The sequence below is a fragment of the Meleagris gallopavo genome, chromosome 1, assembly GCF_905368555.1.
Source record: "Meleagris gallopavo chromosome 1, MGAL_WU_HG_1.1, whole genome shotgun sequence".
In the NCBI taxonomy this organism is placed as follows: domain Eukaryota; kingdom Metazoa; phylum Chordata; class Aves; order Galliformes; family Phasianidae; genus Meleagris; species Meleagris gallopavo.
The window spans coordinates 26,790,406-26,810,788 of NC_139404.1; the positions used below are offsets into that span (position 1 = coordinate 26,790,406).

Below are 20,383 nucleotides of genomic sequence, written 5' to 3' on the forward strand. Positions count from 1 at the left end.
GTTTAAAAATGAAAAAGGATCTTAGAGGCAGTATGCTTGTTCTTTAAAAGACATGGGAAGATTAGTATTTTAAAATACAAGCAAACAATACATGCAAAATAATTAAGAGACTGTTTCTAGCTGTCGGAGTATAGCTCTGGAAGGCATTCTTTAATAGGATAAGACACAGCAAGATAATTACTTCTCTTAAGCTGGCAGTTGACAAATTTCTGAGCAAAACTGCATGATATATTTGCCACAGGAGATTGATTTTAGTGACCTAATACCAAGTTCTTACGTTTCTATTAGTGAAGCAATTAGGGCTTGGAATGGAAAGTTGTTGGTTTGAGACTGATTATATATTATAGCAAATCTTGAGATGTTTTCTTTTGTTTTATTGAATCTCAACTTTGCCGAGTGGACTGCAATAGCAGAATATATAATCTGAAACCCTGCTTTGGTTCCAGCTTTAATCTTGCAATTTGTTTTGGCAGGAGATATGCTTGACCTTCTGAAATGGAGAACCCATCCAGACAAAATTGCAGGTTGCCTCTCAAAATTAAAAGAAATTGATGGTTCAGAAATAGTAAAGGTATATACCACTATTTCTTTCCTTCCTTTGTTTTGCTTTTAGATAACATGAGGGAAATAATTGTCTGTCACAAGTGTACTTACTTGTGTGTCTCAAAAATACGTGTTTAATAACAAACTGCCTCTTATTCTCCAATCAGTTTCTTCAGGATACACTAGACACTTTATTTGGAATTTTAGATGAAAACTCTCAAAAATATGGATCAAAAGTATTTGATTGTTTGGTAAGTTTCATTTTGTGATAATGCTTAACACCATTTAAGAGCTAAGTAAAAAATGAAACAAAAAAACTATTTTTTTTCCCTCACATTTAGGTTCACATAATAAATCTGCTGCAGGACAGCAAATTTCACCACTTTAAGCCAGTAATGGACACTTACATTGAAAGTCACTTTGCAGGAGCACTTGCATACAGGTGAAGTCTGTACTTTTTCTAACTGATTTGAACACTGAAAGTTATCTGTATGTCACAGTAGGAAAAAGCAAACAAACAATGTTTATATGAATAGTCAACTTTTTTTTAGTTATCAGAAAGCCTATTTGCTAAGACCCTCTTGCTGGCTTAATTTTGTCTCTTTTTCTTCAGTGGCTTTCTTTATTTAAATAACTTTGAAAAGTATAGGAACTTTAACACCATTCAGTTAGATCTGTGTTCTCTGTATATTGCAGGGCACTAGTAAGCCTCACTTGCTATGCTGTTCTCTGTATTTATTGTGTAACAATACACAAATACAGTTTACTGAGACTGCCAAACAATTCATGGAATAGCAGGGGTAGTTCATGCTGGCAGTCTCCTGTAGCTCAACTGAGATCATGTACCCCTGTCAAAATAATTCTACTAATTATACTAATGCTGACAATTATTCCCTGTTGATTAGATGCCTAGTATATCTATCAAAAGTCTGAAATTAACTGTAATATTGGGCTTTTAGTGATCAGCAGAATTTTGTCATAAGTTTTTTTATTTTTTCAGTGTTTTCAGTCTTTTATGAAAGATTAATTTGCATTTTAAGTGCACTTAACTCTTCTTCAACCAGTGTGTTATAGTACTTTCTGATGTGGTATTCTAGAGATCTGATAAAAGTAATGAAGTGGCATATAGATCGAGTCACTGAAGTGGAGTTGCATGAGCACATACAGGAAGTACTAAAGGTAAGAGAATCACCTTTGGAAGCGATTATATGGTACCAGCAGATTTAACTCAGTAAAAGGAACACAGTATGTGTAAATAATGAAACTGCAGTATTAATTCTAGGAAGCTGCAGGCATTTTGAGTGCAGTCAGTTGGTTTTTTTTTTCTTTTGTCAATAAAGCTTGCAACTCCTAGACTCTGGAGCTCTGTCGTCCTTACTGAATGAGAATATATATGAGTAGGAGTTGGATCTAAGAAACTGTATATAAATTGCGTTGGTAGTATTAACATCTGTCACGTAACTGAATCTAAATGGTAAACAAGAATGCTGACTTAATGATTCAACCCTGACAACAAGGAATTCTACTTAAAATGGTGATTTGGTTGCTCTCATCCTGTTTTGTATATCAACAGAGCACAGTGCAGAGAATGGCTGAGTTGTAGAATAGAATATTTGGGACTAAGCTTATTTTTTGGCATTATCTGGTTAACAGTTGACAGGAAAACATTTTTAACATATAATAGGCCAAAGAAATCGTAGAACAGCTCAGAGTTTCTTATATTGGCCTTGCATGTTTAAGCTCTATATATTTTTGTGGCCACAGACATGCATGGATGTCTTGCAGAGGACAGTGTTGAGATTTTGCAGTTTTACTTTTTTAAAATAAATGAGTGTTCCCTAGTATATAGAGGTTATAAAAGGCAAAAGAGTGTTTCTGAGTATGTGCTTTTCAAATGTTAATGTTGCATTAGAAGTAAAAACAAGTTTGCCAGAATTAAATAGCATGGTATTCTGTTTCAGACCCTTGTCATTATTGAAGTTATATAAGCATATATCTTTTTATAGATGAGTTGGCTTATGTTTATGAGTTATTTCTAATTTTGACATTTTAGGCACAGGAATATATCTTTAAGTATATAGTTCAGTCTCGAAGGTTATTCTCTATTGCTACTGGTGGACAAAATGAGGAAGAATTTCGCTGTTGTATTCAAGAACTTCTGATGTCAGTACGCTTCTTCCTTTCTCAAGAGAGCAAAGGAGCCAGTGCTTTATGCCAACTGCAAGTAAGTTTGTGAGTGTGCCTTGGTAATGAACTAGTTTCCATGTGCTGTATTAAAAAATCTGCTCTAGGTGTTTTTACCTATGTCCTTGGAAAAGAAAATGTTTTTTGTTACAGCAAAATGACGTTTCAGCTTATGCTCATGCCTTTGTCCTATAGTGTGAAATTTTCATACCAGCAGCTTCTGAATAAGCATGACGAAGATAACCCTACATCAAATATTTAATTTTGAATTACAAGCAATTCATATTATGCTTTTGACAATACCAGTGATTAAAATGGCATTTCAGAACTGCTGGGTACAAATCAAGGGATTTCTCTGTTTTGAGCACTTTACAGCTTTGTTTAACCACTTTTACTTCAAATTCTTGAAGTCAAACAAAAGGCTGTCAGATTTTTTATTCTTTACAGAAAAATATAAATCTTGATGAATAATATATTTTACTACTCAGTAAGTATATCTTAATTTCAGTTGAGACCACTAAAATTTATTAGTGCTGAAGGGCGAAGGCAAAACACTCAGGAGACAGATCTCTGCATTAGGTGAGGTAGATTTAGCAGTGTCTGCAGTTTGTAGTTGTACCTCTTAGTCGTCATCTCCTGCTACTATAAGTGTGACTGTTGAAGGTCTGTTCTTCCAAGAAGATAGTAAAATCAGAGAGAACAGGGTGGAGAAGTGGTTCTTCCATCTCATATCACATAAGTAGCTGGAGTGTAATGTCTGCAGCAAAATGATATAAACAAACATATTTGGAATTATTGCTTGCTATCTTTAACCTTGAATATCGTCTGTTGTTACATCAGCATGAAAAGGGTCTGAAGTATAAGTAGCTTTTCTCCGTTGGCAGGAATTGGAGAGGAAGGAGGGAATGTAAATTCTCTCTTCCTTTCTCTAGCATTGTCCTCTTTCCTTACTTTAGTGCTTCCACATTCATTATCCTCACTGAAAGATTTCTAAACCTATTTTAAGATTGTTGAAGTGAACCACTTCTATCAGTGCTGTCTCACTCCGGAATAAAAGTTTTCTCTTTTTGTTCTGTTATCAGCTGGCTTACGTTATCGTTTCAAAAATTTACACAGATGTACAGATCATGAGGAACTTGTAAATAATAAATATTTTTATTCTAAATTGAATTTTTTCCTTGTTTGTGAAGGAAATGTACAGTCATGTGATAGTGTTTAAGGGAAATTAGTCACAATTATAAGAACGTTAATGAAAGTGAGGATATTTCTTCTGAAAAATCTAGCCAATTTTAAAGGTGTTAACTGCCTTTGAAATGTAAAAATAACAATTTTTCTATAGGTACTTGTATCAGTACAGTTATTTAAATTCTACAAATGTCAAAATTATATTGCAACATCTAACTGTCCAATTTTTTCCCTTTTCCTCTAGGCTGTGTTTCTCAGCTCATTCCCATCTGTGTACTCTGAACTTTTGAAGCTCTTTGATGTAAGAGAAGTGGCAAATTTGGTTCACGATGCTCTGGGCAGTTTGCCGACAGTCATGCAGGGGGATGAATCCCTTCAAGCTGTTAAACTTCAGAGTATTGGGAAAACTGTAGAGAGTCACCTGTACACCAACCCAGGTAAGGTTGTCCTGGGCTGCCTGCTGTTAAGGAATTTCAGTGTTACACTTGTTATGCAGATCAGCAGGTACTGAAGGGAACAGTGCCCCTCATAACTGCATTTCCTAAGTCATGTTTCTTCAAGTGCTGTTCTGTAAAAGCTGCTCATTAACAAGAATACAGTCAGTTAGAAGTTGGGTTTTTAGATACAAATAAAAAAACAGTTTTCTTTTAAACTGCTGCTGGTTATGTCTGTGAAATAAGTTCTCACTATACTTTTAAAATAATTATAAAGGGAAAAAGTTCTACAAATGTAATGTCTTCTTTTTTTCTCCTTTGGGGGGAGTTCAGCAAACAGATTCTCATTTATGCATTGTTTGTCTTGTTAGTTCAGCAGATTTGATTTGATTCTCTGTTTTCTTAATATGACCTAAAAAACCTACGCAGATTCAAGTGATACTCAATATATATCATATAAAATAGTATAGTTTTTTGTTATGTGGAAGAAAAAGGTTCTGTGTGGTGATGACCCCACAGTTGGTTTTTTTTCATTTCTAAGTAAAACCCATAGTAAAAACCAAGTATTAATTTTGAGAGGAAATAATTTTGTACTAAGCAATTTAAAATAGAATAGATTTTTAAAAAATTAGTAAGTGTTAATTTACTAACCAGAAGCTCAACTGAGAGCTCTTTGGATGTTGGCTGATGGAGTTCAGTAGGAACATCAGCTTTTGCCATCTAAATCAGTCATGATAGAACAACCAAAGTGATGAAGATTCTTCAGAACCCCTGGGGTATGCGTAAATATTTTGATATGCTTCTCCCCTAAAGAAAGGGATCCTAGAAAAATAAGAAAAAAAAAAAAAATTAAAAAAAGTGTGGTTTTAAGGATTTTACTTTAAAACTTTGAGCTCAAGGAAGTGGGTGAGTATTGGATCCTGGCTACTTTACTTCCTTCTGGTTGCAAAAACAGCTTTCTCTTTCCCATGTGAGCCTCCACAGTAGTCTCTTCCAGAACAGTTAGCTGTCCCTAAGGCTGGTTGATAAGACCTCTGCATTTTTTAAAAAATTCTTTTTTTTTTTTTTAAAGTGCAAAGATTTTATACTGCTTTCAAGTAGTCCAGGATCTTTTTCAGACTAATTATTATTTCTTAATTTGTCTTCCCCAGCAATATACTGTTCCTTTAATAGTTCCTGTTCCTTTGCATATGTTCTTTCATACTTTCTCACAGAACTGTTGGGGGAGATGTATATGTTCATCTATATTTTATTCAGAAATTCAGTCTATATTAGTATCACTACAGTGGATAGCAGAAATTATTTTGGAAAAGTTTTGCAAGTAATTCTTTGAGTCTGTTGCTCTTTTTGAAGGAGCAAGGGAGAAGTTTTTCAGCCATACCCGTGTTTTTCTTCAGCACTACAGGCAATTTTGAAAACAGTTTATGACTGTTCTGAAAACAGTGACATGTCTGTGCAGTTTGAGAGCTGGATGTGTTTGGTTTTGGAAATGAAGTCATAATTGTTTGTTTGGCTTCATCATTTTCTTCTATCCACATTGAGTCCAGTGATTGCATAAATTGAATAAGTCCAAATAAACCTAAGAACAACGTCTTTGCTTTTCACTGTTCAAGTGCTTCTTGCTGTTAATTTATTTAAGATGCTCAATTACTCAATTTTTTTTCCTGGCAAGCTGAAATTTTGTCCATTGGTTCAGATGTTGTCTTTGAAATGAATATCATTTTTCTGAGTTTACTCCTTAAAACACACTGGAGTGCTGAATTTTTTGTATGTCTGTGCAAGTGTTTTACTGCTAAATGAAAATCGAGGGGAAGAATTGTGTTATGAGTTAAATATTTAATGTTAAGCTAGCTTGCATAGGAAAGTCACAAGGATTGTGGTATCTCTTTCTAATTTTGCTAAGCATGTACTTGAAAAGCTCAATTTCATGATTTTTTTTTTCTCTTTCAGTGTAATATTTGTGAAGGACAAGTACTAGCATTTTAAACAGTCAGCTAATTCAGCTTTCTGGACAGAGGAAAAATTAAGACAGTGACTGATTGCTAGGAATTTTGATTATTGCACCATTCCTTGCACTCATTAATTTTACTGCACACAGTGGCTGACATTGCAGCTGCAAGTTTTTAAGAAAAAGGAGTAATCTAAGACAGATGGTATATACTGTGTTCTCAAAACATTCTCATAATCCTTGGTTTAGCCTGTGCAGTGGTGGAGATGTTAGCTATCCTCTGCCGTAAAACCACTAGATCTCTCTTCTAAACAGATCAAGACAAATATTTAGATTATGAGATTCCAAGGAATTTTTCTAAAGCTCTATTATATGTGGTAGTTAATTCAGTAAATAGCACTGCTACCTCTCATCTATAGTTACAAGCCATGGTAGCATGCTTTTTGCTAATTTTAGGAAAGCTAACTTCCAGCTCTTTAGGGAGGTTGTTAATAAAACCCCTGGGAATCTGTCCTGAAGGCCAAGGAAGCAGAAGCAGAACTGGCAGATCTTTAAGAAAGCTTTCCTTAGGGCACAAGAACTCTCCATCCCAAAGTGCGGGAAGTCAGGAATGGAAGGCATGAGGTAGGCATGGCTGAACTGGGTCTTGTTGTTCAAACTAGGGAGCAAGAAGAAAATGAACAAACAATGGAACCAGGGACAGGTAACTTGGGAGGAGTAAAGGGATGCTGCTAGGCAGTGCAGGGAGGGGTTCAGGAAGGCCAAGGCCCAACTGGAACTAGACTTGGCAAGGAGTGCAAAGAAGAAAAAAGGAAAGACTTCTCTAGGTACATCAATTGGAAAAGGAAAATCCAGTAGGGTGTACCCTCCCTAGGGAGCAACGCAGTGAGGCTGGTAACAATGGACAAATAGAAGGCCAAGTATTCAACAATTTTTATGCCTCAGACTTCACCAGAGACTGCTGTTCTCACAGACCTTGTGTAGATGGCTTGGAAGGTGGGAACTGGGGGAGCAGTGCCCCTCCTATTGTAAATGAAGATCAGGTTCATGGCTGCCTGAGGAATCTGAACATCCATAAGTCTACGGGTCCTGATGAGATGCATCTCAGAATCCTGAGGAAATCGGCTGACATAGTCACCAAGCCACTCTTGTTGATATTTGAAAAGTCATGGCAGTCAGGTAAAGTCTCTGATGACTGGAAAAAATTGCAATATTGCACCCATTTTTAAGAAGGATAGAAAGGATGACCCAGGGAATTACCAACCTGTTAGCCTCACACCAGTGTCAAGGAAGATCACGGAGCAGATCCTCCAGTGGGAGCTATGCTGAGGCATATGGAAGAGAAGGAGGTTATGTAGGATAGCCAGCAAGGCTTTGCCAAGGACAAGTCCTGCCTGACCAACATTGTCATTTTTTATGATGCTGTTACTCTGTCAGTGGACAAGGGAAAAGCCACTGATGTCATCTATCTCGATATCAGTAAGGCCAGACACCTGATATCCCACAACATCCTTCTCTCCAAATTGGAAAGATATGGATTTGATGGATGGACTGTTCCATGGAGAAAGAACTGGCTGCAGAATCAAACCCAGAGCATGTGGTCAGTGACTCCATGTCCGGATGTAGATCAGTGACAAATGGCCTTCCCCAGTGGTCAGTGCTGGGACCGATTCTCTTTAGTATCTTCATCAGTGACATCAACAGTGGGGTCGAGTGCATCCTCAGCAAGTTTGTAGATGACACCAAACTATGGTGTGCAGTCAACATGCCCAAAGGACAGGATGCCATCCAGAGAGACCTAGAAGGCTTGATCATTGGGCCCAGGTGAACCTCATGAGGTTCAACAAATCCGAGTGCAAGGTCTTGCACCTGGGTTGCGGCAAACCCCACTACCCACACAAGCCAAGGGATGAAAGGATTTAGTGCAGCCCTGACGAAAAGAACTTGGGTTTTCTGGTGGATGGGAAGCTGGACATGAGCCAGCAACATGCCCTCACAGCCCAGAGAGCCAACCGTATCCTGGGCTGCTTTAAAGACGCATGGCCAGCAAGGCAGGGGAGGTTATCCTGTCTCTCTACTCTGCACTGGTGAGACCTCACCTGGAGTACTGTGTCCAGATATGGAGTCCTCTATACAGGAGAGACATGGACTTGTTGGAACATGTCTAGAGGAGGGCCACGATGGAACACCTCTCTTTTGAGGACAGGCTGAGAGAGCTGGAGCTGTTCAGCCTGCAGAAGAGAAGGCTCTAGGCGGCCTGAGACAGCATTTCAGTGTCTGAAAGAGGGCTACAAGAAGGATGGGGACAGATTCTTTAGCAGAGTCTGTTGTAATAGAACAAGAAGAAAATTTTTCAATCTAAAAGAGGGGAGATTTAGATTGAGTTGTCATGGTTTTATGATTTTCTGTTGGTATTACAAATCAGAACATCATGCAGTGCACTGGGAGTTAAAAGCTAATGCTGCAGTTCCATGGATTGTTGATATCTGTGGTTTCCTGGTCTCAGAAGAGAAGAATTAACTACAACTCCCAGAAGACTTCATTTTATTGTTTCCATTTTCCAATTGGAGGGAAAGATAGAACTGTATGGGTGTCAGAAGAATTCCCCTTCTTTGTTCTTTTTGCCCTCTAGCTGTTTAGCCTACAGCATTACAGTAAGGACTTTGGTTTCAGAAACTCTCTCTCTCTCATTTTATTTGATTTATTAGCTTCAATTCCAATCATATTGTGCTATATAGTATTATCTCACATTCTACTATTATGTTCAGTAAACTAAGATTTTTTTTCCCTTAGCTTGTTGCCACTGTTTTCCTCATGTATTCCCATCTCCCTACCTTTTCCCTTCCCCTCCCCACTCTTTCCAAGGGCGTGGGTCTGTGGGTCTCTTCACCCCCTTGTCATGGAACTGGGCCAAACCGTGACATGGGTATAAGGAAGAACTTTTCTATAATAATAATGGTGAGGCACTGGAACACGTTGCCAGGAGAAATGGTGGGTACCCCATCCTTGGAGACATAAAAGATCAGGCTGGACAGGGCTTTGAGCAACCTGATCTAGATGTAGGTGTTGCTGTTTGTTGCAGGGGAGTTGGACTAGATGATCTTTAAGGGTCCTTTACAATTCAAAAGTTCCTATAATTCTATGACTGAGCTTTGTATCACTTGTATCACTCCCAGAAGAGTACTTGCCATAGAGCTTCAGGCAGCTTTACACTCTAAATCCTTCATCTCTGCCATTGAAGATGGATTACTACACTTAATGTGGTAATGCTTGCATAAACATCAGGAATGATACCTAGTTGGAAAAATGATTTTGAAGGGGTAGTTTTCCTGCTAGATAAATTCAATTCTTAGGGAATAATTTCATTAATGTACAAAGAAACAAGTGTATAAAGATAGGTGGAAAATCATTTTTAATATTTTAGTACAGGTAATTGTCCTGGAGTGCATCATTTTTCCATTAAGGAAAACACCTGAAACCGACAGCATGAAAACAAATAACACCCATTCCTTTTATCAAGTTGTGGATAGGTGTTTTATGTTATAACAAGTTTAAGTATTAGAACTCTTCAATTTTAACTTCGTTCAATTGTAAGAAGAAGGAAGAAAAAGTAGTATGTTATTGAAGTTCTTTCATCATTTTGACAGAATTCAGGACTAAAAATAGCACCAAGGAGCTGTGTTTAGGAAATGGAATACAGGAAAAGCAAATTACTCAATGTAGACACCAGTACTCTAAATTGCTCATATGCAGTAGGAGTGAAGAATCAGGGAAAGCAAAAATCCTGAAAGAAATTTGAAAGTACTGCTGGTCTAAAAATCAAGACTCATTTTGCAGAATAACATAGCTTCAGGATAAAGTCGGTTGTGACTTTGGCATGCAAAGGGACCCTGTCACATAGCAGGAAACACTAGAACATAATTCCTCATTGTTTTGAATAAAGTATTATTATGCTGTGATTTTTGTTTTTTTAAATGACAATTCAATAAATACATTATTTCTGTTGTATGTATTTGGCACAGTGGTGTTGGTCTCCATCCATAGTACAAGATGATGCCTTTCAGCATGTTATTCATTCTTTAAAAACTTACTTTTAGTTCACATGAAATTATCAATTAAGGGCTTCATCTTATAAAAAATGTTGTTTTAAGTATGTATATAAGAGCTTTTGCTTATCAAAAACACAGTTCTGAACACTGTTCAGGACTTATCTGTATGCTTGTATTAAACTGAAATGATTTAATGAGAAGGTTCTACTCATAGATGTTTCCATTTATTTCAGATTCACGATATATTCTTCTTCCAGTAGTTTTACATCATCTCCACATGCATTTACAAGAACAGAAGGATCTTATAATGTGTGCACGTATCCTTAGCAACATATTTTGTCTCATCAAGAAGAACAGCTCAGTAAGTAAACACAGTGTTACATCCATAAGTTATTGAACTTCTTTAAATGGCACGCAGTAATGACACAAGCTGGATCTTGACCAAGAACATTTTAAAGAGCTTTCTGTGTAATATTCTACATGAATATGTAGTTTGATTTCTCAGGCACTTTTTTTTTTTTTTTTTTTTTTGTTCCTATAAGCAAGATTATTTATTTGTACCAAGATTATTTAATTGTATTTTCCTCCAAGCTTTGAGACTTTATGGATGTTGTGTTGGACAGAAAAAAAAGACCACTTTCTTTTAGAGGTGTATTATGTTGTGAGTTATTTAATCATAGAAGACATGAAGATGACACAGGGAAGGAACTGATAAGGGTATTGCAGGAAGTATGATGCTGGAGATTAGTTGGTAAATTTTGTGGCATATTTCTAGTGTTTGTCTTTACAAATTCATCTGTGAAAGCTGCATGTAAGAGCTACCTTAGGTATGTGTATTGCAAACATGAAAGATGATGGTGAAGTTCTGACAGACAACTAAGGTAACAAGAAACATGCATTGCTTGTATTTAGTGCACTACGTACAAATCAGGGCCAGCATACTTTACATTGTAATGCATTGGTGAGAACTGTTGTGTTTGTCTCTTCATTTTGAACTATTGTTAGTAATTAAAGTTGTACAGTCATTGATTTGATATAGATGTGACATGTAATTTTGGCGTCATAACATTCTTACTGCATCTGCTCTTTGTTAGTATTGGTACCTCTTTACAGGGGAAAGGGATAGATGATAAAGCATTGCTGTGGTTTTGGACTCAGAGAAAAGCTTGTATGTCTGACCTTAACTTTAAGAGAACCTTCATTTGAAGTCACCAAGTTCTAGTCATGAATTCCAGTGATGTGCACAACCTGAATTTGATGTCTGCATAAAACTCTCTCCAGTGTGCAGGACATTCAGATATTCTTTTCAATTGTCTTTGAGTCACTTAGAGTTTTAACAACTTGATGACTGCCATAAGATTTTTGTGGATCAATTCAGAACTTCATTCTTTCTGTTAATGATCCAGAAAAATCAGAGGTTGATGGAACAACTGAATTTACATGGAGATATTGTTGAAGACTGTTCTTTTTTCTGTTGGTCATTCTAACAGTAGTTTGTACATGAATCCTCACACCTTGGCATAGCAATTCCTCAATACACTGAATGCTGCCTGCCTTCGTAAATAGCAAAATTGACAATAGTTTGAAATTTCACTATGTGAAATGACAGAGAACACGGCCGTGACATTAGTTTCATCTTGAGTTCAAACAAGAATTTTGTTACAAATCATATGCTTAGCGTGTGTAGGAGGAACAAAATAAAGATCTCACTCCTACACTTCGATGCCGGTGGAGTTGAATGATTCTGTTTGTCAGCTGAGTTTTAGCTTGGCTGTGTGCATTTGATTATGAAGTGTTTATTTCTGCAATGAAATGTCATCTTAACCAGTGGATAAAATGGCTTAGAGGAAGATGGTGTTGTCTGCTGTCTTGGAGACAGAAAACATTGCTGAAGCAGGGAAAACATATTTCTGTCTGATTTAAAAAGGAAACTTGATTTCATCAAGTGTTTTCTTGTGTCTAATTAAGATATTCATGGTCTATTTTGGCGATGAACACTTTGGCTCCTTTGCACTGATCTTGTGTACAAGCTGTAGTCTTACATAAATGGCTGATTTATTTGTGCTGTTCAATTGACAGAAAGCAGTGTAGCTGGTCCTTATTGTTGAAGCAGGTCATGAAGGTTGAGTACCATCTATTTGTTCCTGGTGGTAGTTTAAAATTTAAAAACCTAATTCTACTTTTTGGACTTTAAGCCTCATTTGCTGATTTCCTCAGAAAATATATGGGCATTACCTGTTATCAGCTTCAGTGAAAAACCCACCAATATTATTTTAAACATTAATTGAAAACAGGAATATGCTAATTTGATGAATGTTTACATTTTAAAAGTCATCCCCTTAACTGTCCTCTGTATTTCAGTATGATGTAATTGAAAATGGTTAAGATAACGTCAGTAGAATTAAACAGTATCTTAACTTAAAGTCCTTAACTTATCTTAAAGTCCTTCTTTCTCAAATGAAATATTTGTAACAAAGCTATCATTGGTTTCCAAAGCCATATCAAAGGAAATATTCTTGTGGTCATCTTTCTGTTTTTATAGTTTAAGTATCTTATTTATTTTCCAAGGAAAAATCTGTTCTGGAAGAAATTGATGTGATTGTAAGCAGCCTGCTAGATATTCTGTTAAGGACGATACTAGAGATCACCAGCCGACCACAACCATCAGGCTCTGCTATGCGCCTTCAGTTTCAAGATGTGACTGTAAGTTCCTTACAGTGAAATACTGCACAGTTGTTACTGGTTGGATTGGCTGAAGTACTGCATTTATGCATTTATGAGAATTGTGTGTTTATGTCACTATGGTAATATTTTGTGTAAAAAACAGAGAATGAGGAAAACAAAGAAAACTCTTTGTATTTTATTCATTTTTGTTGGAAATGCTAATATTTTATATTATATTTATTTATGTATTTTGACACTAAAAAGAAGTTACTTTTGAGGTTGTTTGGGAAAATTAACTATTGCACTGTGTTTCATTTGTTGACATTTTTAATAGCTTTCTGAATCTCCCACTGAATTTGATTTCCTGAAAGTGGAAAAGTGTCAGCTAATAACATTTACTTCCTAAAATGCATGTATTTTTTAGATGATGAATCAGCTCTGAATGTACCTCCAAAATATGTGGTGCTAGCCTGTACGAATTCAGATTTATTAATTGAAAGTTATTTTGTTGTTTTCTGGGCTGAGCATTTGAGCTTCATTTCACTCACGTGAAGTAGAGCACAGAAGATGGATTTAGAAGATTAACAAATGATATTTTGGTTAATATGATATAACAAGCCAGGCAAATTGGAAGGTTGAAATTGAAGCATTTACAAGAAAGCTAATCATTGAGTGAAACAAAATTAAATGTTATTTTGTTTTGCTTTCAGTAAGATTCAGTAAGTTTGCTTTTGAAAGGCGAATCTGTTCCAATATGGCACGTGGGGATGTGATTCCAGTATGAGTTGAGGGCTTAATATTTTGTGTATGGAACATAATAGGTCTTGTGATTTGCCATCTCATTGTGCATTTAATTAATTACCTGATTTTACATTGTAACATTTTTTGTAAACAAATACACAGTTGCTTTTCAAACTAGAATTTCCTCTGAGATCAAACATTTCAAAAAGTTTAATGACTGTGAAAGAAATGCATTGTTGCCTTTTCTGTTTTGTTTACTTTCTGACAAAGAACAAACATTACTTAAAGTGTTTATGGAGCTGACCAAGTTCTGTAGAAGGATAACACCATGCTTTAATCACTGTGTTTCAGCGGGAGTATACATCTAAGAGGTTTTTTTTTCTTTTTTTCCTTGTAAATTATAAAATTACAAATGTAATGTGTGGCAGAATCTTTTTTATCTTTTGTTTTACTCTCTCATTACTTTCCTTGTACATTGTCTTGCTTTAAAGTCAAACTTGCATACACCTTGCAAAATCATTAAGGCTAAATTAATGTTATATAATTGATTTATATCTATAGGTCCTATTACTCAAACTGAACAATCCTTATTGCTTAATAAAATAAAATAAAAAAAAATTAACTTCCAGATCAGGCTCCAAGCAACCTGATCTAGCTGTAGGTGTCCCTGTTCATTGCAGAAGGGTTGGACTAGTTGACCTTTAAGGTCCTTTCCAACTCTAAGGATTATACAGTTCTCTATCAGACCATTACTAGAAATCTCAGCTGAAGGAGCAGTTGAGTATTAAAGTCCTAGTGCTACAAAGTCCTGAGATAATTGTTTTTTTCTTATACATCCACTTGCTTTCGGGTTAAGTTTTTGTAAAACATCATGACAGTCTAATTTTTTCAAGGTATCAAAAACTTAGACTGAAACTACTTTGAAGTTTCAATTTTTTCTTCTTGTCCACAAGGAAAGCCATGTCATTGTTACCATAGGCATCTGAAAGAATACTTAATGTGGAAGTGACTCATGGCACAGCATAAGGCGATTATATGCATTTATGTAGAAACATCATGCCGTATGGATTTATGGCAACACACTGAGCCAGATTCTTGGAACTATTTGTAGAGCAAGTATGATAAAGTACAGGAGTACCACAGTAGAGTCTGTTCCAGTATGTTACCATTATTTCAAGCTCCACATATTATAAATAGTCTTTGAGAGATGTATTATGTCAGTATACAGGATAAAACTCTATCAAACTTTTTTTCATCAGATATAGTTGGAATGTAGTCAACACATCATGTTGTGATTTTCTAGCCCCATGTGTCACCACTCCTTTGCAGTTTACAGGGAAGCAGCATAAAATCGGTCATCAGCAAGCTGACTGTGTGGTTTCATGGCTACACATTTTTCTTTTTTTTTTTTTTTGTCTCAGATAGTTTTGATACTTTGGTATTGTTTCCATTTGTAGCAAGCTGGATGGATGTGATGCTTCAAACTGAGCACAAATTAAACATGTCTTGGGAGGGAACCTGGGGAGGGGCTCAGTGTTACAGCTTCTGTACTAACTAACATTGAAATAAATGCAGAGGTGAAAGTGCAACTTATACTTCAGTTCATTTAGGATGCCAGTGATTTAGATGTTTAGGTTAAGAAAAATGAGGCTGCATATAAGGAGGTAGCAGAGAGAAAACCAACTAGAGTCTTTTTTTTTATATGAAATCTTGGAAGTTTAGAACCTGAGAACATAAATTGCAATTTAATTGTTAGCGTCATGTATTTTAATATTTATATTTGTTCAATGAGACGTAGAAAATTACTCATAGGTTCTACCTAAGTGAATTGGCTGTGTGATTTGGCTTGACTTAGGACACTGGAATATGGTCCTCATCGTTGTTATCATGATGATTTTATGTGTGAAGTTTGCTTCTGTGCACTGCTAACATATGGCACGAGTAGTTATTCTGTGGCTAGCCTTGGAAGAAATCTTAACAAAATATGTTTAGTTGAACCTAACTTATATTACCTGGCATGATCAAAATCATATTGAGACTAGATACAATGAAATTGCAACTACAGAAAAATAATGATAAAAGACTGAAGTCTTTCTGATCTCTGAAAAGAATCTCTGAAATAGAAAATAGATTTTCAAATACCTTATGGATATAAACAAAATAACAGCTGTAGCCTTGGTGGCTATGCCTAGACCTTAAAGGTTAACTTTGTAGACTTTGGATATTGTTTTGAGAAAGTTGTGTTCACAATCAACAGTGGTTTTACAGAATTTGTGAGCATTATTTCTGTGCAGAATCTTACTATGAGCAAGGCATAATTATTATTTTACCACTATGTTGTGTGTTAAAGCAAGCCCCTCACACATCCTCAGGTATATCAGGTATAATCACAAGTGTATTAGCCCTTCAAGTGTAAAAGCTTCATCAGCCATTCCTGTGAAGATATATTCCCTTTTTTTTTTTTAATGTTACATTATGCTTTTAGTGCAAGATTGGGAAAATTGTTGCTAAATTTTGCTTTAAAAACTAGTGAAAGGCAGCATTTTAAGTAATGTAATTATACCTGTTCTTCCTGTCTTGTTTCCCATTTCTGGTGGATAGGGGCCTGAAATGTGTTTCCTATTTTTGAACAAGCATACATGATACCAGAATTACCCTCTTACAGCATTGAGATGTGGTCTAGATCTTTCACTCTTTCCTGTCTTCATCCACTCTGCAGTTGGACCATATTGATACTATTCACTGTTTCTTCCCAGGCCAAAAGAGAAGAAGCAGATGGCAAAGAGAGGGAGAACCTATTCCTTCCGTAATAATCTTGCTTATTTGATTGTTCACTGGAGAAACTCAGAGCAGTTCTCTACTTTTTTTATTCCTGTACCCCGTGCTGTTCAGGGGACATCCAGGATGTGCATCTGCAGAGGCAGGGAGAAATCTGTAGAGCAGCCCACAAGTTCCTTGGCTACAACCTGGAGCATACCTTTCCTGGAGTTTGAGACATGCTGTAGAGGGAGTCCAGAAGTCAACACAGTTTTTCTCCAGTCCTATTAATGAGTTTTCTTTTAAACAAATATGATATTTTAATTTCGAAAAATTCCCTGCTGTTTCTTTCTTAAAGGAAAACAATAGGACTCTTCCCAGAATTGCTGCAAAATATTTATATTTTCCTTCAAAACCGAGTTGATTAAGAGGTTGCAATTTTAGCAATCTTAATAATCTGTTTAAATATAAATACAAAAGAAACAAATGGCAAATCAAACTTCTATTGCTTTAGCTTTTTGGGAACAATTTCAAATAGATTTTGCTGAGCAAGTGAACTGCTTTGAGGGGAAATTAATTCTTTAAATGGGAAGGATGTTCTTAGCTAAATTAATGTATTTTCATTAAATATGAAATAATGTTTTCTAATTGTATAATTAATTTCTGTCATATTTTTAAATTAATTAAAATGCTTATGATATGACAGTTTAAGCACAAGTATGGAAGACCTTATAATCTTCAATGCTTCTCTTCATGACTGTATCTTAACAGGGGGAGTTTGTCTCCTGTTTGCTGTCACTCTTGCGACAAATGACCGATAGACATTATCAACAGCTTCTTGATAGTTTCAATACAAAGGACGACCTGAGAGTAAGTAACAGGAATGTTTTTCTGCTTGTTCAAGTCTCCATTTGATGTAATAGTTTCTCTAATTAGATTCTCTTTTAGATTTCTCCCTTTCAGATTCTTCTGTGCTTTGATGAAACATATTTAAATGCAATCTGTTTTATAGATTAGCTAACTTTTACCCAGATTTCCGTATGTACTGAGGTCAACTCTTGTTATGAGGCTAAGATTCTATTGCTCGTATAATTGTTTTAAAGCAAAAAAAACTTAACCTCAGATCTTGTTTTATAGATGTTGGCAGTCTAATGTTACATAGCTCTGCTTGATTCTTTCTGATATCCAGTTATTTGTTTCTCTTATTTATTCATTTATTTATATATGGCAGTGGCAAGCATACAGTTTGAGAAATGCATATTCAAAAAACTCTCTACTTTTCTTAACAGCATAGCAGGTCCATTGGCATATTGTAATGTCTTTCTGTTTGATTATGAAAGAGAGTAGCTGCAGAACTTTTTCAGGGCAGCTTGTACCAATTTTATTGATGAACTTAACGGGTTCATGGAGATTCATTATTTTTAATTCCTTTTTGGAAGAGGAGGATAGATTAAAGAGGAAAAAAAGAAAAAGAAAGAAAAGGCAAGGTTAAGGTTACTTGCATAAAGACATAACACCAAGGTTTCTACTCTGCTAAACCCTGAGAAACTATTATAGAACCACATTTGGTCTATATAATAAATCTTATTCAGGCAATGACCCAAATAGGTAAGTCATGACATTACAGTGTGATGGTATAGTTTTTTGATGTTACTTTGGAAGTTATGATTTATAAACTCAAGTATGACTGACACTGGAAGCATAGTGACGGTGCAATTCCAGATTTTCTCAAACTGCTGATAGTTGCTGGGAGCTGTTCTGAAGAGCAAATACCGTTCATTAGTGCCTTTTCTTTGTAGTAACATAATCATATTGAGTTTGAAAGATAGAAAAAAGTACTGCTGAAAAAGTTATTTCTATCATGAGGAAAAATTACTACCATAGAATTGTAGAATGGCTTAGGTTGGAATCATCCTTAAAGATCATTGAGCTCTTTCCCTCTGCCATGGACAGGGTCACCTCCCATTGAATAGATCAGGCTGCCCAGAGCCCCATCCAGCCTGGCCTTGGCCCTCCAGGGATGGGCCATCCACAACTTCTCTGGGCAACATGTTTCAGTTCCTCACAACTTATGAGTAAAGAATTTTTTCTTAACTTCTAACCTAAATTTCCCTTTCTCTTAAACCTATTCCCTCTTCTCCTATTAAAAAACAACAACAAAAAATCTTCTACCCAGAAGTTAAACTGGGGGGACATTTTTATACTATTACTACTGTAACAGTAAAACAAACATCTGTTTTCACACGGCAGAGGTAATTACCTAACCATTAGCTAATTATTCATATATGTTGTGGAACCTACACATTTTTTAATTGAAAATATTTTCCCTGCTGTTTGAATTCTGAGACGATATATATTCTTAGGCTTAGATTTTTATGTTTGCTGGATGTTTCAAACTTGATTTCTATGTTTGGTATATCCGTGAAGTACAGTGTTTATTGAGATTTCTGTGATTCTAGAACACGAAAATCTCTAGAATTATTGCTTGAATGGTGTTTGATTGGTGGCACATTTATATTCACTACACATACATATGCTATTATTATACAAAGACATTTGGAAAGTAGCTATAGCTAGTGCCATCAGCTGTCAAAATAGAGGTTGTAAGAGTTTGAGTCCAGAGTTTATTATTTCCATTCTGATCTCATCAAATCAGCATCAATTCCACCAGTGATTAAGTGGCAATATGTTTGATCATAATTAATTCTGGCACTCCTCTTTTGAATCTTAAGTAATATAAGAAGTAGATTTTTTGTTAACTTGGAAATATCAAATATCATTGAAATGTGAATAACAGGAAGAGGGAAAGATGAGAGCTAATGCGTTTATCTGACACTGCTGTTAATCATGAAGTGACTGTATTTCTTAGGCTGTCTTAAACAGCCTTGCCACTTGCCTCTGTACTTCGCTTTGTTTGCCAAGCATGGAAATTCTTCTGTACTTTATACTGCTTTAAGGTATGCTCTTTAGGAACTGACATCAAGATGAGTAAAATAAGATTTAGGGTGTAAATACTTGTGATAAGACATTTTTATTGGAGATGGTTTTAGAGATTGAAATAGTAATCATAGTTATTATTCTTGTTGCTAGTACATATTTTGGGATTTAAGCATAAGTGGTAACTAGCATCAACTTGTTGCAGTTTTGAATCCTCTTTTTGCGCCAGTTTTGATCAGTTATATCAAATTGGATTGGATCTTCTCTAAGCTGCATTGCAAATTACAGATATAATGCAGAGTTTGCAAATGAATTGTCTGAATGTGACCCAGGGCTTTGAATTGCTATCTGTTGTGCTTTTTTTGCTTTGATTACTTCTGTTTATAGGCATCCCTCTATTCTGAATGATTGGGCAGTGATTTCACAAGGTATTTCTTCTTTCTTTGACTAATTCTCAAAGTAATTATATCTAGTGCTTGCATGAATGCGTGTTTGCACAGCATTTGTGCTACTATTCAAAAATTATCTCCATCAAATCACTTCTCCAAACAAAAATTCAGTCATGTAGGTACTTGTGAAAAAGAAAATGGTTGTCATTTATCCTATCAAAAGATATCTTCAGTTCTTCTTGAGAACAGTTTATACCAAATTATTACAGACCATTTCTAGTTTGCTCAACACAGTATAGCAAAATGGAGTTTGAAGGAATTACATCAATTCAAAAATGACACTTATATCTACATCTTTTTATATGACAGACATCTGAGTGATGCTTTAAATAAGTGGTAGTTTATTGAAAGTTTTTTTCTATTTTTGAAATATATTTACTTTAAGTAATTGACACAATGACTATTTTTATTTTAGTCACATCTTCAGGAGAGTCATTTATTTTCCACAGAAAGTAGAAGATGGAAAAAGCATTTTATATTTAAAAATATGCA

At 35.6% G+C, this 20,383-nt stretch overlaps 1 protein-coding gene across 9 annotated transcripts in view; it reads left to right on the plus strand.

Annotated features, from left to right (window-relative positions):
• DOCK4 (dedicator of cytokinesis 4) overlaps nt 1-20,383 on the plus strand; it is a 237,028-nt gene that overhangs the window by 155,893 nt on the left and 60,752 nt on the right. For all 9 annotated transcript variants that reach the window (XM_085219421.1, XM_085219388.1, XM_085219398.1 and 6 more), the window contains 9 exons: nt 474-571; nt 711-794; nt 885-985; nt 1,641-1,722; nt 2,597-2,767; nt 4,157-4,349; nt 10,577-10,704; nt 12,912-13,046; nt 17,277-17,375. In XM_085219421.1, coding sequence (XP_085075547.1) covers nt 474-571; nt 711-794; nt 885-985; nt 1,641-1,722; nt 2,597-2,767; nt 4,157-4,349; nt 10,577-10,704; nt 12,912-13,046; nt 17,277-17,375 — 1,091 coding nt within the window. The remainder of the gene's footprint in view (nt 1-473; nt 572-710; nt 795-884; nt 986-1,640; nt 1,723-2,596; nt 2,768-4,156; nt 4,350-10,576; nt 10,705-12,911; nt 13,047-17,276; nt 17,376-20,383) is intronic.